Genomic DNA, 15,263 nt, shown 5'->3' with positions numbered 1-15,263 from the left:
TAAATACAAGGAAGTTTCTGTGATTTTGTCAAAATTTTACAACGGAATACTCTATCAATTAATTAATATGAAAGGACAAAAAAAAAAGGGACAACCACAAAGTACTCCGAATTAGCTTTAAAGGTTGCTCTATTTTTCAATTTGATGTTTCCATTTAAGATTGCGTTATTAGAATTTTGAACAAAATAAAATAGTAGCACTGCTAATTGAAAATTTTCAAAAAATAAAATAAAATTACAAAGGAAGTCTAACTCTGAACTATCATGGACAGAAATGAAATATTGGGTATGTATTAGAATTTTGAAAAATGGGGTAGTATAACAATACTCATTGTTGTGAGTACTTTAGGTATTGTTTTGACTTTCTACAAATATGTTTAATAAATTTGAATATTTTGTAATTACTCCGTTATATTAGAGTGAAGATATTAATTTGAAAATTAGTAGCACTGCTAATTGAATTGAATATGAAGCTAATGTTTAAAAATAAAAAATTATAAATAAAAATGTGTTTTTAGAAAAACAACAGTAATTGAATAAAATTAGCTAGGTACGTAATCCTTTCGACTTTCTTACAAATAGATTTTTACCTGTGTTTACTCGAATAAATTAGACAAAAAGTTGATAAACTTTAACGCTTATGATCTAAGAGTTAAGTGTAAAACACAGTCATACAAAAGTATAGAGTATGTGTTTCTTTAACGCTTATGATCTAAGAGTTAAGTGTAAAACACAGTAAACAAATATGCATATAACCCCTAATTTCCTACCACTAATTATGTGATTAAATATAACCTAAGCTAGTGATGTGTGTTTTGAGCTCAAATAATTTAGCAAATAAAATTGAGATAGAATTCATATAATAGTATAACAAATGAAGCAGAACTCATGTATATTAGCAAAATATACACAGTACAGATGATTGTAGATCCTCAAATGGTTAATAAGTTACATACAATACTATACTTCAATTCGTACTAGCTTAGTTAGCTAAAAACTATTAACCCGCCCCAATTAGTGCTAGTTAATAATCATTTTTTTAAACTTACATTTTAATTTGCTACATATATAATCAATTAAATACACAAAATATAACAAAGATCGACTAATTAATTAATAAATTAATCAGATGAACAAATCCATGAATCTATCATACCTTCACCCTTAGTGGCACCTACATTATTATCCGAGGCGCCATTGACAGCAGCAGCAGCAGCAGCAGTAATAGCACTGATGCCGCGGTAGTTTCCAGCTGCAGGATTAACAGAGCAGCTAGTCTGAAGAGGTGTGACAGTAGTACACCCGAGACTCATGCTCGAATCTTGGTGATGATGATCAGTTAATGCAGAAGAAGTTTGTTCGAGGAGAGACTGGAAGCTGAGCTGAGGGTTGGTGCTAAGAAACTGTTGAGGATCACACATATGGAAATTAGCAGATGCTGGTGCTGCTGCTATACCACTGGTGCTAATACTAGTGCTAGCCGTAGTAGAACTTGGAGTCGCGGACAATCCTAGACCATCAATAGTATTAGTATTATTAGTAGTATTATTGGCTAAATACGGTGGTTGTTGAAGAGGAGGTATCTTTTGTGGAAAAGGCCTTAAAAGGTAACTAGGGGGAGGCACTGCGGAGCTAGTAAGACCACCTAAGCCACCAAAAAGATCGAATCGACCTCGAGTTGAGAAGGCGGTGAAGGGAGGTGAAGGGATGCCAGTAAACTCCTGGACCATTTGTCTGAAATTGTTGGTGTCGGTAGTCAACACAGTAGTAGGCGCCCTCCTAGAAGCCCTGGACCTCTTCTTGGGGTTTCGACCTGATCCGGTAATAGTTGGTGCTGTTGAGGACAGTGGCGAGGTCACGGGCGGGGATGGTATAGGTAAAGGAAGTGGGCGAGGTGGGTTTTGTTGTTGTTGTTGGTGGTTGTTGTTGGGTATGGTGTAGCCAAAAGGACCCTCAGTGCAATTGGCATCATCGGTTGACAAAGACGGTCGAATTGAAGAGAATTTGTTGGGCCACACCATGTCTAGCTGATTATTATTATTATCATTATTATTTGTACCATTATTATTATTAGTAGTAGTAGTAGTATTATGGTTAATCATAAAGTTTGGACACTCAAGTGAAGAAGATTGTGATAAAGTAGGTGGTTGATCAAAATAGTTGGATACTTGATTGTTGTTGTTATTAGTAAACGGAGATAATCCATTACTCAAAGAGTAAAGTTGAAGCGGAACACCACCACCACCACCACCAGGAGCACCACCACCACCACCATCCATATTGCTGAAGGAGTTAAAAAACGCGGAGATCGACTCACCGCCGCCGCGTGAGTCGTACTCTTGATCATCTCCACAACCGCCACCGCCACCGCCACCGCCCGTGCTCGAAGACTGCATACTTCCACTATTCCCTGAATCCATGTCTCCTGATATATAATTTCAGATAGATGAGTAAATTATTCAAAAAATATAGTACTAGAAATATAGTATATCATCAACAGCACAAGATTCGTTGACTCGATAAGTAGAAAGTAAGGAGACAGAGAAATCAGGGGTTAGAGAAAGTTACCCATGAAGCTTTTAACGAAGATCTGGAAAAAGACGATCTGGGTGATCGAGTAAAGTGGGTATTGATCGAGTAATTAAGCTTTTTATTTTTAAAGAAGCAAAAAGGGTGGTTGTAAAAGCAGCAGATGATATATGTCCAAGTTGAGCTTTTCAGGTAGCAAAAATTCTGAAGAAAAAAAATAATAAAGAATAGATAGAAATAATGGGTTTGGTTAGTTTGGGGAGGTGATAGTGGTGGCTTTAGAGTGGAAAAACCAGGTCCATTGGCAATGGCCTGAATTAGGGATTTCGTATTCCGAAAGAAAAGAAGATGAATATTAAGAGAGAGAAACTAACAAAGGGATGAAAAAGGAGAAAAGGAAAGGATTTGAGTAGACAAGGGACTACTTATTGACTTATTTTTCCTTTCTTTTCCTTTTTAATTTTTTTTTAACCATGATGAAAGGTAAATTAATAACAATACATAAAAGTTGAAAACATAGAAAGTGAGGAGGAGACTCTTTCCCACGTTTCAACTTAATAATTTTTTTTAGCGAATGACGACACTACTCTTTACTCTCTCTCTTCAATTACAAAGTTTTATGTAGTTGAATTGAATTTGTTAAAATAAAGTTGAACTTATTGAATAATTAAAAAAAAAAATCTCCCCTATTTCTTTTTAGTTGACACGTTTTTTTAGTCACATTTGTCAATGCACAAATTCAATCGTTAATATCTTTAATTACCGATAAGCAAAAATTATAAAAAGTTGATATTTTGAAAATATATGTTATGACGAATCTAACAAGATGGTACTTGACTATATTTTTCTTCACATAAAAATAATAAAACATGGTCAAAGAATGGTGTGTAAATAGTGCTAAAGTCAAAACGTGGCAACTAATAAAAAACAGAGGTAGTAGTAAATAGTTTATGTAACAATAAGCATTGTAATAGAATAGAAATAATAAAAAAAAGTGTGAGTAAAATTACGTGATTAGTAGAGATATATAATAAAATATTATTGAATATTTTCAATGAAGTGAGTGCTGCAATAAAAAAATGATTGATTATAAAAAGAAAATATTGTAAATTAAATAAATAAAAACTGAAGAAGTACTCTTTTTTTTCCCATGCACTTTAAAGTTAATTTTTGTAAAGTTTTAAGAAAATTGTGATGACTAAAATATTTAGTTTAATTTGATAAAAAGTGAAATATGTGTGGTGAGAAAGAAATACTGGATTTACTAGTTTGTTAATGGAGGAGAGATGTAATTTAAAATATTACAGTAGTATGTTTTCCATATCTTGAAAGTGTTTTAAGAAAGTGTGTCAATTAAAAATTGAAGGGGGTATTTTTACGACTTTAACTGATCCCTCAAAGCCTCAACGGTTTCTGCGTTTATAGATGGAAAAGGTTGACTTGACTTGTTGACTCGAATCGAACTTTAATATTGTAACTCTTGGAAAGTAACATGAAAGAGAGCTTCACTTATTAAGGTTAAAGGATTAATTTTTCTATTGTCATATACTCGTATGATGTTGAGATATAAAATTATAATTTCCTTTGGTCAAACGAACTAATCACTCTATTAATGCCTGGTGTGGCTCAGATGACTTTTATAATATCCTCATAAAAGCCAGAAGTTAGTAGTTCTAATTTGCTAGGTAGAAAGCAGCAAAAGAGCCACAAATAAACATGTAATTTCATCGCAATAATAGCTAATATTTGAATTTCTAGTCAGACTAACAAACAAATAAATACTCAATTCTAGTTATTTTTCACTCATAACTACTATTGAAAATTAGGTAAAACCGTTTTTCTACTTTTAGTCACAATGTTAAACTATACGAAGTAACATTCCAAGGCTATTCTCATAAACTAGTTAGCGACTTAGCATAAAAGATTCCTGAACTTTAGTAATCCTCAATTTTGCAACTTTATTTGGCAGAACGACCTCCACCAATAGGTTACTTTATATGGAAGCATAGAGAATAACGACGTTATATTTCAATACAATAGATTAAATCGAATTTCGGAGTAAGAATAAATTTTAATTTAAAGAGTATATCTAATACCTTTTAGAATTTTCGATTAGATGAGATGATCAAACAAGCAAAACACAGGTAATTTGGTAATCAAATTAGGAACTAACAAGTTGAGATCAGATTCCCGAACGACATCTTCAAATTCTCTCTCCAACTATTCTAACCTATTTCAATTGAAAGATCAATATCACAAGCCTCTTATTAGCCGTCTTTTAAGGTTATGTACAAGTTTTTTGAATTCAAGTTTACATAGTATAATGTAAGATTTACAAGCTTATAAGATTTTTTCGATATAGATTAAAAAAAAAAAAAAAAAAAAAAAAAAAGAGCACTTTAAAATGTTATGCATACAGCTCATTAATATTAATGGCAAGGCATGACTTGACATATTTGAACACTTAATGATCTGAAATTCTCTATTACCATTGGAGATCCTTCAAAACCCGTCCCCTCTCCATTTAAATATCTTAATTGATAAAACATAAATAATAAATAAATAAATAAATAAATAAATAAATAAAAAAAAACCTTATAACTTATGGTTGATAATTAGTAATTGCTCCACTTTTGACTTATTCAAAATAGTTAATAGTAGCATAGTGCCATAGTAGGGTGTAGTAGATATGAGTCAATATCAAGAACTTCAGTTTTGACATTAATTATACTTAATTAATCTAATGTGATTAGGTTCTACATCTCTCACTGAACAGGAAAATAAAATTACCTCAATATCTAATATTGACAAAGCAAAGAATTCAGCTTAACAAATCCTTATAGTGATCTAGTCATGCCTTTGAGCTCGAATCTTTGTTTTCCATGCACATTAATCACTTAATCACTCATCTTTAATTGACATCATCACCTGTCATGTGTACATATATACTCATCAATTTTAGAGGAATTTATGTGGTCACTAACTCAAATTATATATCAAAGTAGGAGAAAATAAACTTATTCTTGACAACATAAGGTCCTTTTAGGGATCTATATGCCTTTTTTGTTCTTATGGGCAATTAAGAATGAGAATTGCATTTTTATGAATTCCAAAGATTTATTAGTAATTTATTGTAGGATGAGGCTAAACAAGATACTCTGTAACTTTTCATGTAAGTGATGAAAGATAGATAAATATCAAAGTTTTTTTTTTTCATATAACTCTACATTTTCGTAAGGCAAAATCTTGTATGAGACGGTCTCATAATATATGATCGTAAGGAGGAACTGACCTCTTATGAATAACATATTTAAAGACAACTTTCAATACCTCTTACCATCTCATCAGTAGAACAAGAAGCAATCTAAAGTTGGGTGCACCTATTATCAACCAAAGGAAAACGCTTTACTATTACTTGTGTAAGCAATGTACGAGTGTACCACCTAGAAGTGTTTGATGCACGCTCGCACCAAAATTATTGACTTAAGCCGTATATGGGCTTTGCTACACAATGGGCTGGTAAGTGGGCCTACTCATCATTATTTTATTTCCGTAATGCAATGTATCCCATAAATTCATAATTATATTCCTTTTCAACTTCTTTTAGTTTAGGCTTCACAACATTATTTCGTTTGTTTGTGTTTTTGTTTTGTCATTTTTTATGTAAAGATAAAACGCGTTATGAAGACAGGTGTAATTCAAACTGTATCCAATTTCCCTAAAAAAGAAAAACTGTTTTTTTTTTTTTTAAAAGAGAAAAACTGTATCCAATTAATAATCCTAAAATTTGATTCTAAGCTAATAAAGTTAGTCAAGTACTAGAATCCATAATGAGCTAAATGTAGGCAAAAGAACAAAAAATTCTCTTGGTTAATCCTAATTCTAGAGGTAAGTACTTTATGTTAAAATTTATAATCTTGAGCATTACATGAGTTTACATTTAATAATTTACAAAAATTATCTAAAAAGAAACACATAAAACAATAATGTGGACAAAATTTTATCTCATCTCGGGTTTAAACCATTTTTGTTAAATGCTTAGATCTCTTGGAAACAAGGAGGATCTTCTACATTAAGATTTGTTGCCAAAAGTTAAGTACCCCGAGTATTTATTATTTTAGTTAGAGGTTGATTGTTTAGATCTTGACCCCGTCTATTATTTTGAAAGTGGAGACTAGTGAGTGGAGCAAATGATTTAGGGCCTGTTTTGATTTACTGAAAACACTTAATTGAACTAATTGGAACTGAATTGAATTGAACTGAATGGAGCTAATATGAATTGTTTATGAGAGAAAGAAATTAAGAGAACTAAACTGATTGAAGGTGAATTGAAGTGAATTGAACTAATTAGAGCTGAACTAAGCTGAATTAAATTGAAATTAAGCTTAACAGAACAGGCCCTTAGTCATTTAACTAAAAAGTAAAGGGTCGGTAATTTACGGGAAATGGAGTAGATAGCAGATCTTTAATCTCAAGTATTCGTGGGGTGCATGTGTAAAAAGAAAGATTGTCCTAAGCACTATGATATTGAATGATCATTGAAAAAGGAATTCATAATAATTCTCTCCAAATTGATTGGGGGATTCAAAACCCGAGCAAGATTTGCTTAATTATGAATTTATGATATACTTATCTTGATTAAGTGCTTATTAAACCTTATGCAAGAAACGATTGCCCATTATAATTGCAACTTTAAAAAATATTCTTCAAATCAGAATATATATATATATATATATATATATATATATATATATATATATATATATATATATATATATATATATATATATATATATATATATATATATATATATTTGTTTTCTCTTTCATTATGTTTGTTTTTTCTTTGCCGTTATTCCCTACTTCCATTCGGAATCGATATATGTAGTATATATACAATGAGTATAATAATTATAGAGAACCAAGTCATGTTGGATAAATACTTATAAATAATACGAAATAATAAATTGACATAGGTAGGTAGCATTGTCATGAAATGCATTTTAAAAGAGAAGCTGGGATGGCATACTAATAAAAAAACCTAAACATGCCATTTCTCTATCAACCCGTGTCGGTGTGTAGGGTTCGATTCTCATTAACTCCTTAAAAGCTCAACACATTGCATATCATCCTAATTTAATCTTAAATAAGTAAAAGTACACATTATATTGAATTAAGTTGTTCACTTAACTTCAATGGCAAGAGTTTATTATCTTAGTATAGTACTTAGTTGCAAGAATAGGAAAGCGTCACAATCTGTGGTAGTTTTTTTTTTTTTTTTTTTTTTTTTTTTTTTTTTTTTAACAAAAGCCACTCAATTTTCATGCTGTTGGTGATGTTACAGTTCAATTTATTGTCGGGGACACCGGCAATTGGTGCTTGTAGCAGTAACCGTGTTGTGATGATTATTGGTCGGTAGATGGAGCAACTTTTTGAGTTTTTTCTCCCCCCTTTATTACTTTTCATTCTCATTGAATTTCTGAGTAATGTCAACGATTCAAAACAGTTACCTGAGTCGAAACAATTTATGAACAGACCCCTTAAACAACTTGGTTACCAGAGTCCACAGTCCAGTTAGTTCGACTTCAGTGGACATCGGTACGTGTCATTTTGAGCCAAACCATCTACCATCTACCCCTTAAGGGATCAGATTTTGCTTTGGGTTTGGTAAATTTTCCCAAGCCTGGTGTCAAACCAACAAAATGCAATAGAATGTAAGCTCTGCTGCTATGATAAGGGGTTTCTGTGATCAAAATTATTGCCGACAAAAAATAACAAATGCATCAATCACCATATCCCGTCAATAGATGGCTATGAAGTTGACAGGCGAAGTCTATTTCCTCTAATTACTGCCAAGATTATGATGGAGGCTCTCTTTAGACAGAACAAGTACGGAACTTGCTGGTGCATTTCCATTGCTTCAAAACAAGCTATCTTGCAACAGAACAAGGACTTTGCCATGTTGATATATCCGTTATAAGATCTCGAAATTGATCTATCAGATGTTTGAGGTGCTTATTCTTATTAGCAAGATCCTGCAATTACAAAAGTAGAAAATAAATACAGATTTTTCCTCTTCCAAACCAGCACAATCATCTGCAAACCAAAATAGCTAAAAAGGACTCCCTCTTTAACAAATCCCATCCTCCCATCCCATCAGCCACATTAGTCGCTAGCCATTGAACAACAATCACGAGGACTGATTGTGCACCGATTGTGCTATTTTAACACTCTTCTTTACTACACCACAATAAACTCCTAGACCTCACACAAGCACTCAGCATCCATGCATCCATAAAATTGGAAATAATTCACAAGAGATGGACTTGTAACAATATTTTTTTTCCAAAATAAAAACAAAAGTAATTTAGCTTTAACATTACCATCTTTAAATTAGATACTTGCTCTTCTAACTTCCCGATTTCAGCCTCATCTTCAACTGAGGCAGAATCATCCATGTCTTCCTGAACAAAAGGAAAACAGTTAAACAAATCAGACACCTACAGACGGCAGCAGTAACCCTATTGTTCGAAAATCCAATAATTGAATTTTGATTGAAGGGGCAAAATATTAAGCAAACAAGAATAAATGATAACTACGATCGACATCAAAGTCAACCCCTATGAGCTATGGCCTACGAAGTAACTCCTAACAACAGAACCACTCCCCTCATAATGTGAAGGAAAATGCATCATATCTTTTTATAGCCACCGAAGAAAATTGGAAAAATTGATTCTAATAATCCCACCTTTGGCCGGTTCGCCGATAATAATCCCACCTATCGATTATTATTTTCTTTTCCTCTCCCTCTTTCCTTTACCCCTTCCCCTCCATTGATTCCGATTACCCAAACAGCCAAACCAGCCACCTGCCCACCTCCTACATGCGGCCTGGCAGCCACCTCCTCTATGAAACAGACAACCTCACCCACAGTCAGCCACCCCCACCTAAGGACCAGCCATCCCCATCCAAGAAAAACCCCACCCACGTCTGGCCAGTCCCACCCACATAACAGCCGCCCCACCCACGAAAAACCCCACCCAAGGTCGACCACCCCACCCACACCCTATGTATGAAACCCCTACCCTCAAAACCCTCACCTAAAAAAATTGTCCTTTCCCCTCCCACAAACCACCCAAACTTACACATCCCCCAATTTCCCCTACTGCTGCTACTGTTACCTTGTGATAGGAAGAGAAAGAAAGTGAGGTGGGAATTTGGAAAGTCATGGAAAGGGAAAAGGAGGAGAGAGAATGGGCTGACTTGTGATGGAGGATGACTTGGATGAGGGAGAATAGGAGAAAGAAAGATAAAAGAAAAAAAAAAAACTTACCCATTCTTCAAGTTACCGGTCATAAGGGACCAATAAGAGAATATACCCCCCAAAGGTGGGATTATTAAATAAGAATTGATAGGTGGGATTATTATCAGCGAACCGATTAAAGGTGGGATTATTAAAATCAATTTTTCCAAGAAAATATTTAACTTGCATTATTTTCTGCTTTAACAAACCAACCGAAGACATTTTGAAAACGTGAATACCTGGGATTGATACTACTTTCATCTAAACCTTTGTCCAGTACAAATAGAGTTTCAAACTCGATTCCATTTATAGCTCTCACATTCTGAAAATACTTGATACAAAATTCACAATCCTAAGATTCTTATTAAACAATTGTCATTCACTTTTCAGAATAAACAATGTAAGAAAAAAACTTCAATCATCAGCTAGGGGGTGGTGCACATCAGATTAATAGAAAAACTAACTGCCAAATTCTATAGATGAATAGATACTTGCAATAAAAGAGGAAATTACCTTGTTTCCCTGAGGCAAGGCATTGAGAACAGCACGAAGAGAAGCAACAGAGGACTTATAACGAAGACGAGATTCTTCAAGAGCACCACCACCCATATCGAAGTGGTGGGCTGAATCTAATGAAACATCACCATTTGAATCCTCATTATGCCCATTAGCACTGATAGTAGCAGCAGTACTAGTATCAGGAATGGCAACAGGAGAAGAGGTAGTTGTAGACCACAAGGTTGGGTTGCAAAGCTCATCATTCATTGCAGACAATATCTGAAATGCTGCCTCAACTGTCTCTTCTAGATGCTTCTGACCTTCTGCTGCAAGCTCCTTTGCTGATTTCACGGTTTCATCGCTCATTATTTGGTCTTCCATTGTTGTACTGTTGATGATTTCAGAGATAAGACAAACCCTATCAAGTTCTGAAAATTCCGTAATTGCCTAATATGCTGTTTACTTTCTATCAATTATCACAAGGGAGGAGCACAATAACCATGGATTCATTGAGGCTGCCCCAATTAATCTCCGTGATACTTGTTTTATCACGGAGCAAAAGTTTTGTCTATTTTTGCCCCTCAGATTTGTTTATCACAAAGATAAACTTGTATTTTCTCAGATTCATGAATAAATATCTTAAATTACAAGCTTTAAAACGTTCAAGTTAACGCCTTAGTATTTCTCCAATGTGACCATTTTTTTTTTGACAAATTCAGTCCCAAAAATTCCCACACATTAATCCCATGAACCACACAAATCAGATGTACTGCACATATATCAAGATTATTAACAACAGTTTCAAAAGAATGCAGCAGCATTAGCCCTAATTCAATTAAAGATATATCGTACAGAGTACATTATACAGAGTAACTAGCAACAAAATCGTCAAATTAGCCCCTTAGTTGGCCTCTAAAGCGATAGACTCTTGACATAATGAGTAAATTATCTCATGAATTACCAAGAATCCTCACCAAAACCTCATACAGCAACTTCAGATTCCTTACAATGACATGTAAACTGGCAATTAATGGACATTTGGGAGGACCAAAGCAGAATGAAATCGCGGTTTACAAGTTATAATACTCTTGATTTGTCTTCGAAATGAAACAGCCCCAAACATAATAGCTCAATGCAATCGCAGCAGCATCAAGTATGTCAACAACTCGTAAGAGCCTCCAAAACTAAATACACCACTATACTATACTATACTAAAACACACCCAATTCTCTAATTTACTGGACGAAAAAGTGCAGAAACATGAAGAAAATAGAAGATGTAATTGGAAAAATAGAAGAGAAATTACTACTCCACCAAATTAACTAGGTTACGCCCTAATCTTTAATTAGACAAAGATTCAACATTTTCTACACATTTGCCATTCCATTGAGCATTAAAACTAATTAGAAATTGAGTAAATCACCTACCGTAAATGACGAGTAAGAGATGTTTGAAAGTTTCAGCGTCCGATTAGTAGTAGCGGCTAATTGAAAGAACTAAAGTGCAACCATCATTGTGTATTATTATTCCCTTCAAATTAGGGATCTGATCTGGAGAGTTCCAGACCGCAGAATACAGCTCAACAACCAGCGCCTGCTCTCTCTCTCCTTCTGATGCTCCCGTTCGATGTTACTGTTGTTGCTGCGGTTGTTCTGCTTTCTCCAATCCTTCGTTTTTTTTTTTCTTTTTTTTTGAAGACTCGTTTTACTCTTACTTGAGACCCAATTTAAGTTATGGCTTATGAGTCATAAAAGTATGGTCAAAAGACTCAAAACTGGTTAGCCTTTATTTACCCTTGTTTTATATATCCAATTTAAGTTATAGTCGGTTCAATTCATTCCGTACTTCAGAAATAGATCTTATTCGACAATTAATTGTTTGCGATTTTTTGTGGCTAATCAAACTTGCTATATGTCACTATATTCGTTCCTTGAAGTTATTAAATTTTACCAAACTTAACTATGTCTTTTTGTTTTGATAAATATAAGAAACACCTATACATTTTTTTTTTTCCAAAGAGCTTGCTCTTCTTACCACAAGTAGTGCAATGAGAAATGGATTGAAGAGCGGCCAAAATTGTACACGGAGGCTTCACTTAAGCATGCAACAAACCATGTGTCACATACTCACATACATATCATGATCAAATCAACCGCATACATGCTTTATCCTTGAGTATCTTTGAATCCTTTCATTACAAAATATATCAAACGGCCGTGAAAAAGATCATACACAACTTTCACGGCCGTGTGAGTTTGGATAGAAAGAAATTAAAGATGTGGAAAAGGTGGATTATTGGAGGGAATCAAGGGCTGAAGAGATTAGCAATAGGGCGAGTACAGAAAGTAAGAGCATACTCTACTAAAAGGGACGATTTTCCTACACTTGAAGGCCACCCTGCTGCCCAAACTCATGCAGAGGAAGCCGCAACATCACAAAGGAGAGTGCAGCAACATGTAACGGCGACAACGACAACGACGACGACGACTCAGGCTCAACCGCTGACGAAAGAGTTCCAAATATACCGTTGGAACCCTGACTTGCCCAACCAAAAACCCTTTCTTCAGTCTTTCTTCGTCGACCTCTCTACCTGTGGCCCCATGGTACATACATTTTTTTTATTTGCAATAATTTGATTTTTGTATTGAAATCTACTTTAAATTTTGACTATATTTAACTAATAATTGATATTTTAGAAAAAATATAGTCATGCGACATATCTAGCTTCATCACATCATTTATTTTCAATAAACAACTTTTTATACCTTTAATTAATGATAATAAAAAAATACATCTATGGTGAAAGTTATAAATTCACAAACGCAAAAAATCAAAATGTTAACAACTACTCATGAAGTATGTATTCATGATCAATTTAGTGTCTGTTCTGATTTATTGAGCTGAGCTGCCCTGTTCATGAGAGAATGAAATTAGAAACTGAACTTAAATTAATTATGTTGAAGAGAACAGGTCCTTAGTCGTATCATTCATATGATCATCTGTTCGTTGATTTATCTTTTCTTCAGTTGTCCTTTTTAAACTTAATTAGTAAGAAAGTTATACTAATTATCTTGCATTGAGCTAATGTGGATAGGTATTGGATGCATTGCAAAAGATAAAGGCAGAGGATGACTCAAGTTTGAGCTATAGAAGATCATGCAGGGAAGGAATTTGTGGGTCCTGTTCTATGAATATTGATGGCCTTAACACTGTGGCTTGCCTTAAGCCCATTGATTCTGATATAACTAAGCCTACCACAATCACTCCCCTTCCTCATATGTTCGTCATCAAGGATCTCGTCGTCGATCTCACCAATTTCTATAATCAATACAAGTATATATATTATTAACACATTCCGATTTTTTGTACAAGTACAATGTTCTTGATGAGCTTAATAACTAGTTAAAACATGAAATTGTGTAGGTCGATTGAGCCGTGGCTAAAGACGAAGAAGGGACCGGAGGATGGGCGTGAACATAGGCAATCGCCTAAAGATAGGAAGAAGCTTGATGGATTGTATGAGTGCATATTGTGTGCATGTTGCACCACTTCATGCCCTGCATATTGGTGGAATCCAGAGAAGTACTTGGGTCCAGCAGCTTTGATTAATGCATATCGATGGATTTCGGACAGTCGAGACGATTATACCAAGGAGAGATTACAGGCTATAACAGATGATGATATGAAATTGTACAGCTGCAGGATTATCAAGAATTGCACTGCAGCATGTCCTAAGAGCTTAGATCCTGCTTCTGCCATTGACAAAATGAAGATAATGGATAGGTTTTCTAAGTATGAAAACAAGTAGCAAAATTATGTATGTCCATTTGCTATTGTACCATCTTTCTCTAAGGCTCTAAGCTACTCTCTAAGTTTAGCCGTTCATTTAGAAATCATCAAGTTTTTTCTTGCAATTGTAATTAACTTGGTAATTGGTAAGATAGAGTTCGATTGTACAATGATGTTCACCATACAATCATGAAAGGTACATAATCAAATTACTTGAATTGAGATCAATGACTAAATGACTTGGGGTGCAAGGATAAAATAATTTTGTAGGACGGAGAAATAATCAAATGAAGGGGACAGATCTAGTAGGTATCATATTTTTGTGATGTGGTTTTCTTCTTATTCAATAAGTTATCAGAAGCTTTTAAAGCTAAAATTTCATTAGAAATGCAACAAGAACGATAAATAATGTACTGGAGTACTCCGTAGTATGTTAACGAAATTATTAAAAGGCACCTCATTATCTTATCTGAATTTTAAGGTGTCCTTTGGGAAGTTAAAATTTCTAGTGGAAGTAGGATTTTTCATAAATTTTTACTTCCCATAAAATAGAGGTATTTAACTACGTAAAAAGACCTGGGTAAGTGGAACTTTTCATAAAATTTTCCACTTTCTACGATTAACCAAATACTCCTCCGTTCCTATTTGATAGTCACTTATTCAATTTTTGGTGCCTTAAAATGTTAGTTACATTTACTTTTTTCAAGTACCATTAATATTAATTTTTTTACCAAAATTCACTCCAATTTGCAAAAATATTTGTGCAAATTTAACTTTTTCATGTAAATTTTACTTTCCCATGTACTTTAATTACTTTCTCTCTCTACTTTTTTGCATACCTAATGTAAATTTACGTTTTCAATGTACTTTTGCTACTTCTTATTCATGTTTATTGATTCCCGTGAAAATTGCGCAAAAGTGACTATCAAATAGGAACGAAGGGAGTACAATTTAGTATTTCCTAAAAATTCCAATTATATAAAAATACTGTATAAATTTCCAAGAAATTTACATTTACTACGGACTTGTTCTCTTCAACTTATTTAAGATACTTATTATTTATTCCTTAATAAATTCAAATCAAATCAGAAAGATTCAGTCAGACCAGTCAGAACTTTTAATCAACATTTACTTACCGTCAAATA

General features: G+C 33.8%; 3 protein-coding genes across 3 annotated transcripts; 1 reads left to right on the top strand and 2 right to left on the bottom strand.

The window, feature by feature from the left end:
• Positions 1-873: 873 nt before the first annotated feature.
• On the bottom strand, positions 874-2,899 carry LOC145563193 (uncharacterized). Its single transcript, XM_081623631.1, has 2 exons — positions 2,568-2,899; positions 874-2,424 (listed from the first exon to the last, which is right to left on the bottom strand). The coding sequence occupies exons 1-2, from the start codon at positions 2,569-2,571 to the stop codon at positions 1,121-1,123; spliced, it is 1,308 nt and encodes a 435-aa protein (XP_081479757.1). The 5' UTR covers positions 2,572-2,899; the 3' UTR covers positions 874-1,120.
• A 5,362-nt stretch (positions 2,900-8,261) lies between these two features.
• On the bottom strand, positions 8,262-12,025 carry LOC145563192 (mediator of RNA polymerase II transcription subunit 30-like). The gene is made up of 4 exons (XM_081623629.1): positions 11,757-12,025; positions 10,345-10,717; positions 8,912-8,992; positions 8,262-8,563 (listed from the first exon to the last, which is right to left on the bottom strand). The coding sequence occupies exons 2-4, from the start codon at positions 10,708-10,710 to the stop codon at positions 8,459-8,461; spliced, it is 552 nt and encodes a 183-aa protein (XP_081479755.1). The 5' UTR covers positions 10,711-10,717; positions 11,757-12,025; the 3' UTR covers positions 8,262-8,458.
• Positions 12,026-12,596: 571 nt separating this feature from the next.
• Positions 12,597-14,174, top strand: LOC145563191 (succinate dehydrogenase [ubiquinone] iron-sulfur subunit 3, mitochondrial-like). The gene is made up of 3 exons (XM_081623628.1): positions 12,597-12,932; positions 13,424-13,662; positions 13,753-14,174. The coding sequence occupies exons 1-3, from the start codon at positions 12,606-12,608 to the stop codon at positions 14,135-14,137; spliced, it is 951 nt and encodes a 316-aa protein (XP_081479754.1). The 5' UTR covers positions 12,597-12,605; the 3' UTR covers positions 14,138-14,174.
• The last annotated feature ends 1,089 nt before the right edge of the window (positions 14,175-15,263 follow it).

The sequence above is a fragment of the Chenopodium album genome, chromosome 10 (assembly GCF_948465745.1).
Source record: "Chenopodium album chromosome 10, dcCheAlbu1.1, whole genome shotgun sequence".
Taxonomy (NCBI): Eukaryota; Viridiplantae; Streptophyta; class Magnoliopsida; order Caryophyllales; family Amaranthaceae; genus Chenopodium; species Chenopodium album.
The sequence above is the reverse complement of the archived record's forward strand: the minus strand, read 5'-3'. Positions and strand labels throughout refer to the sequence as shown.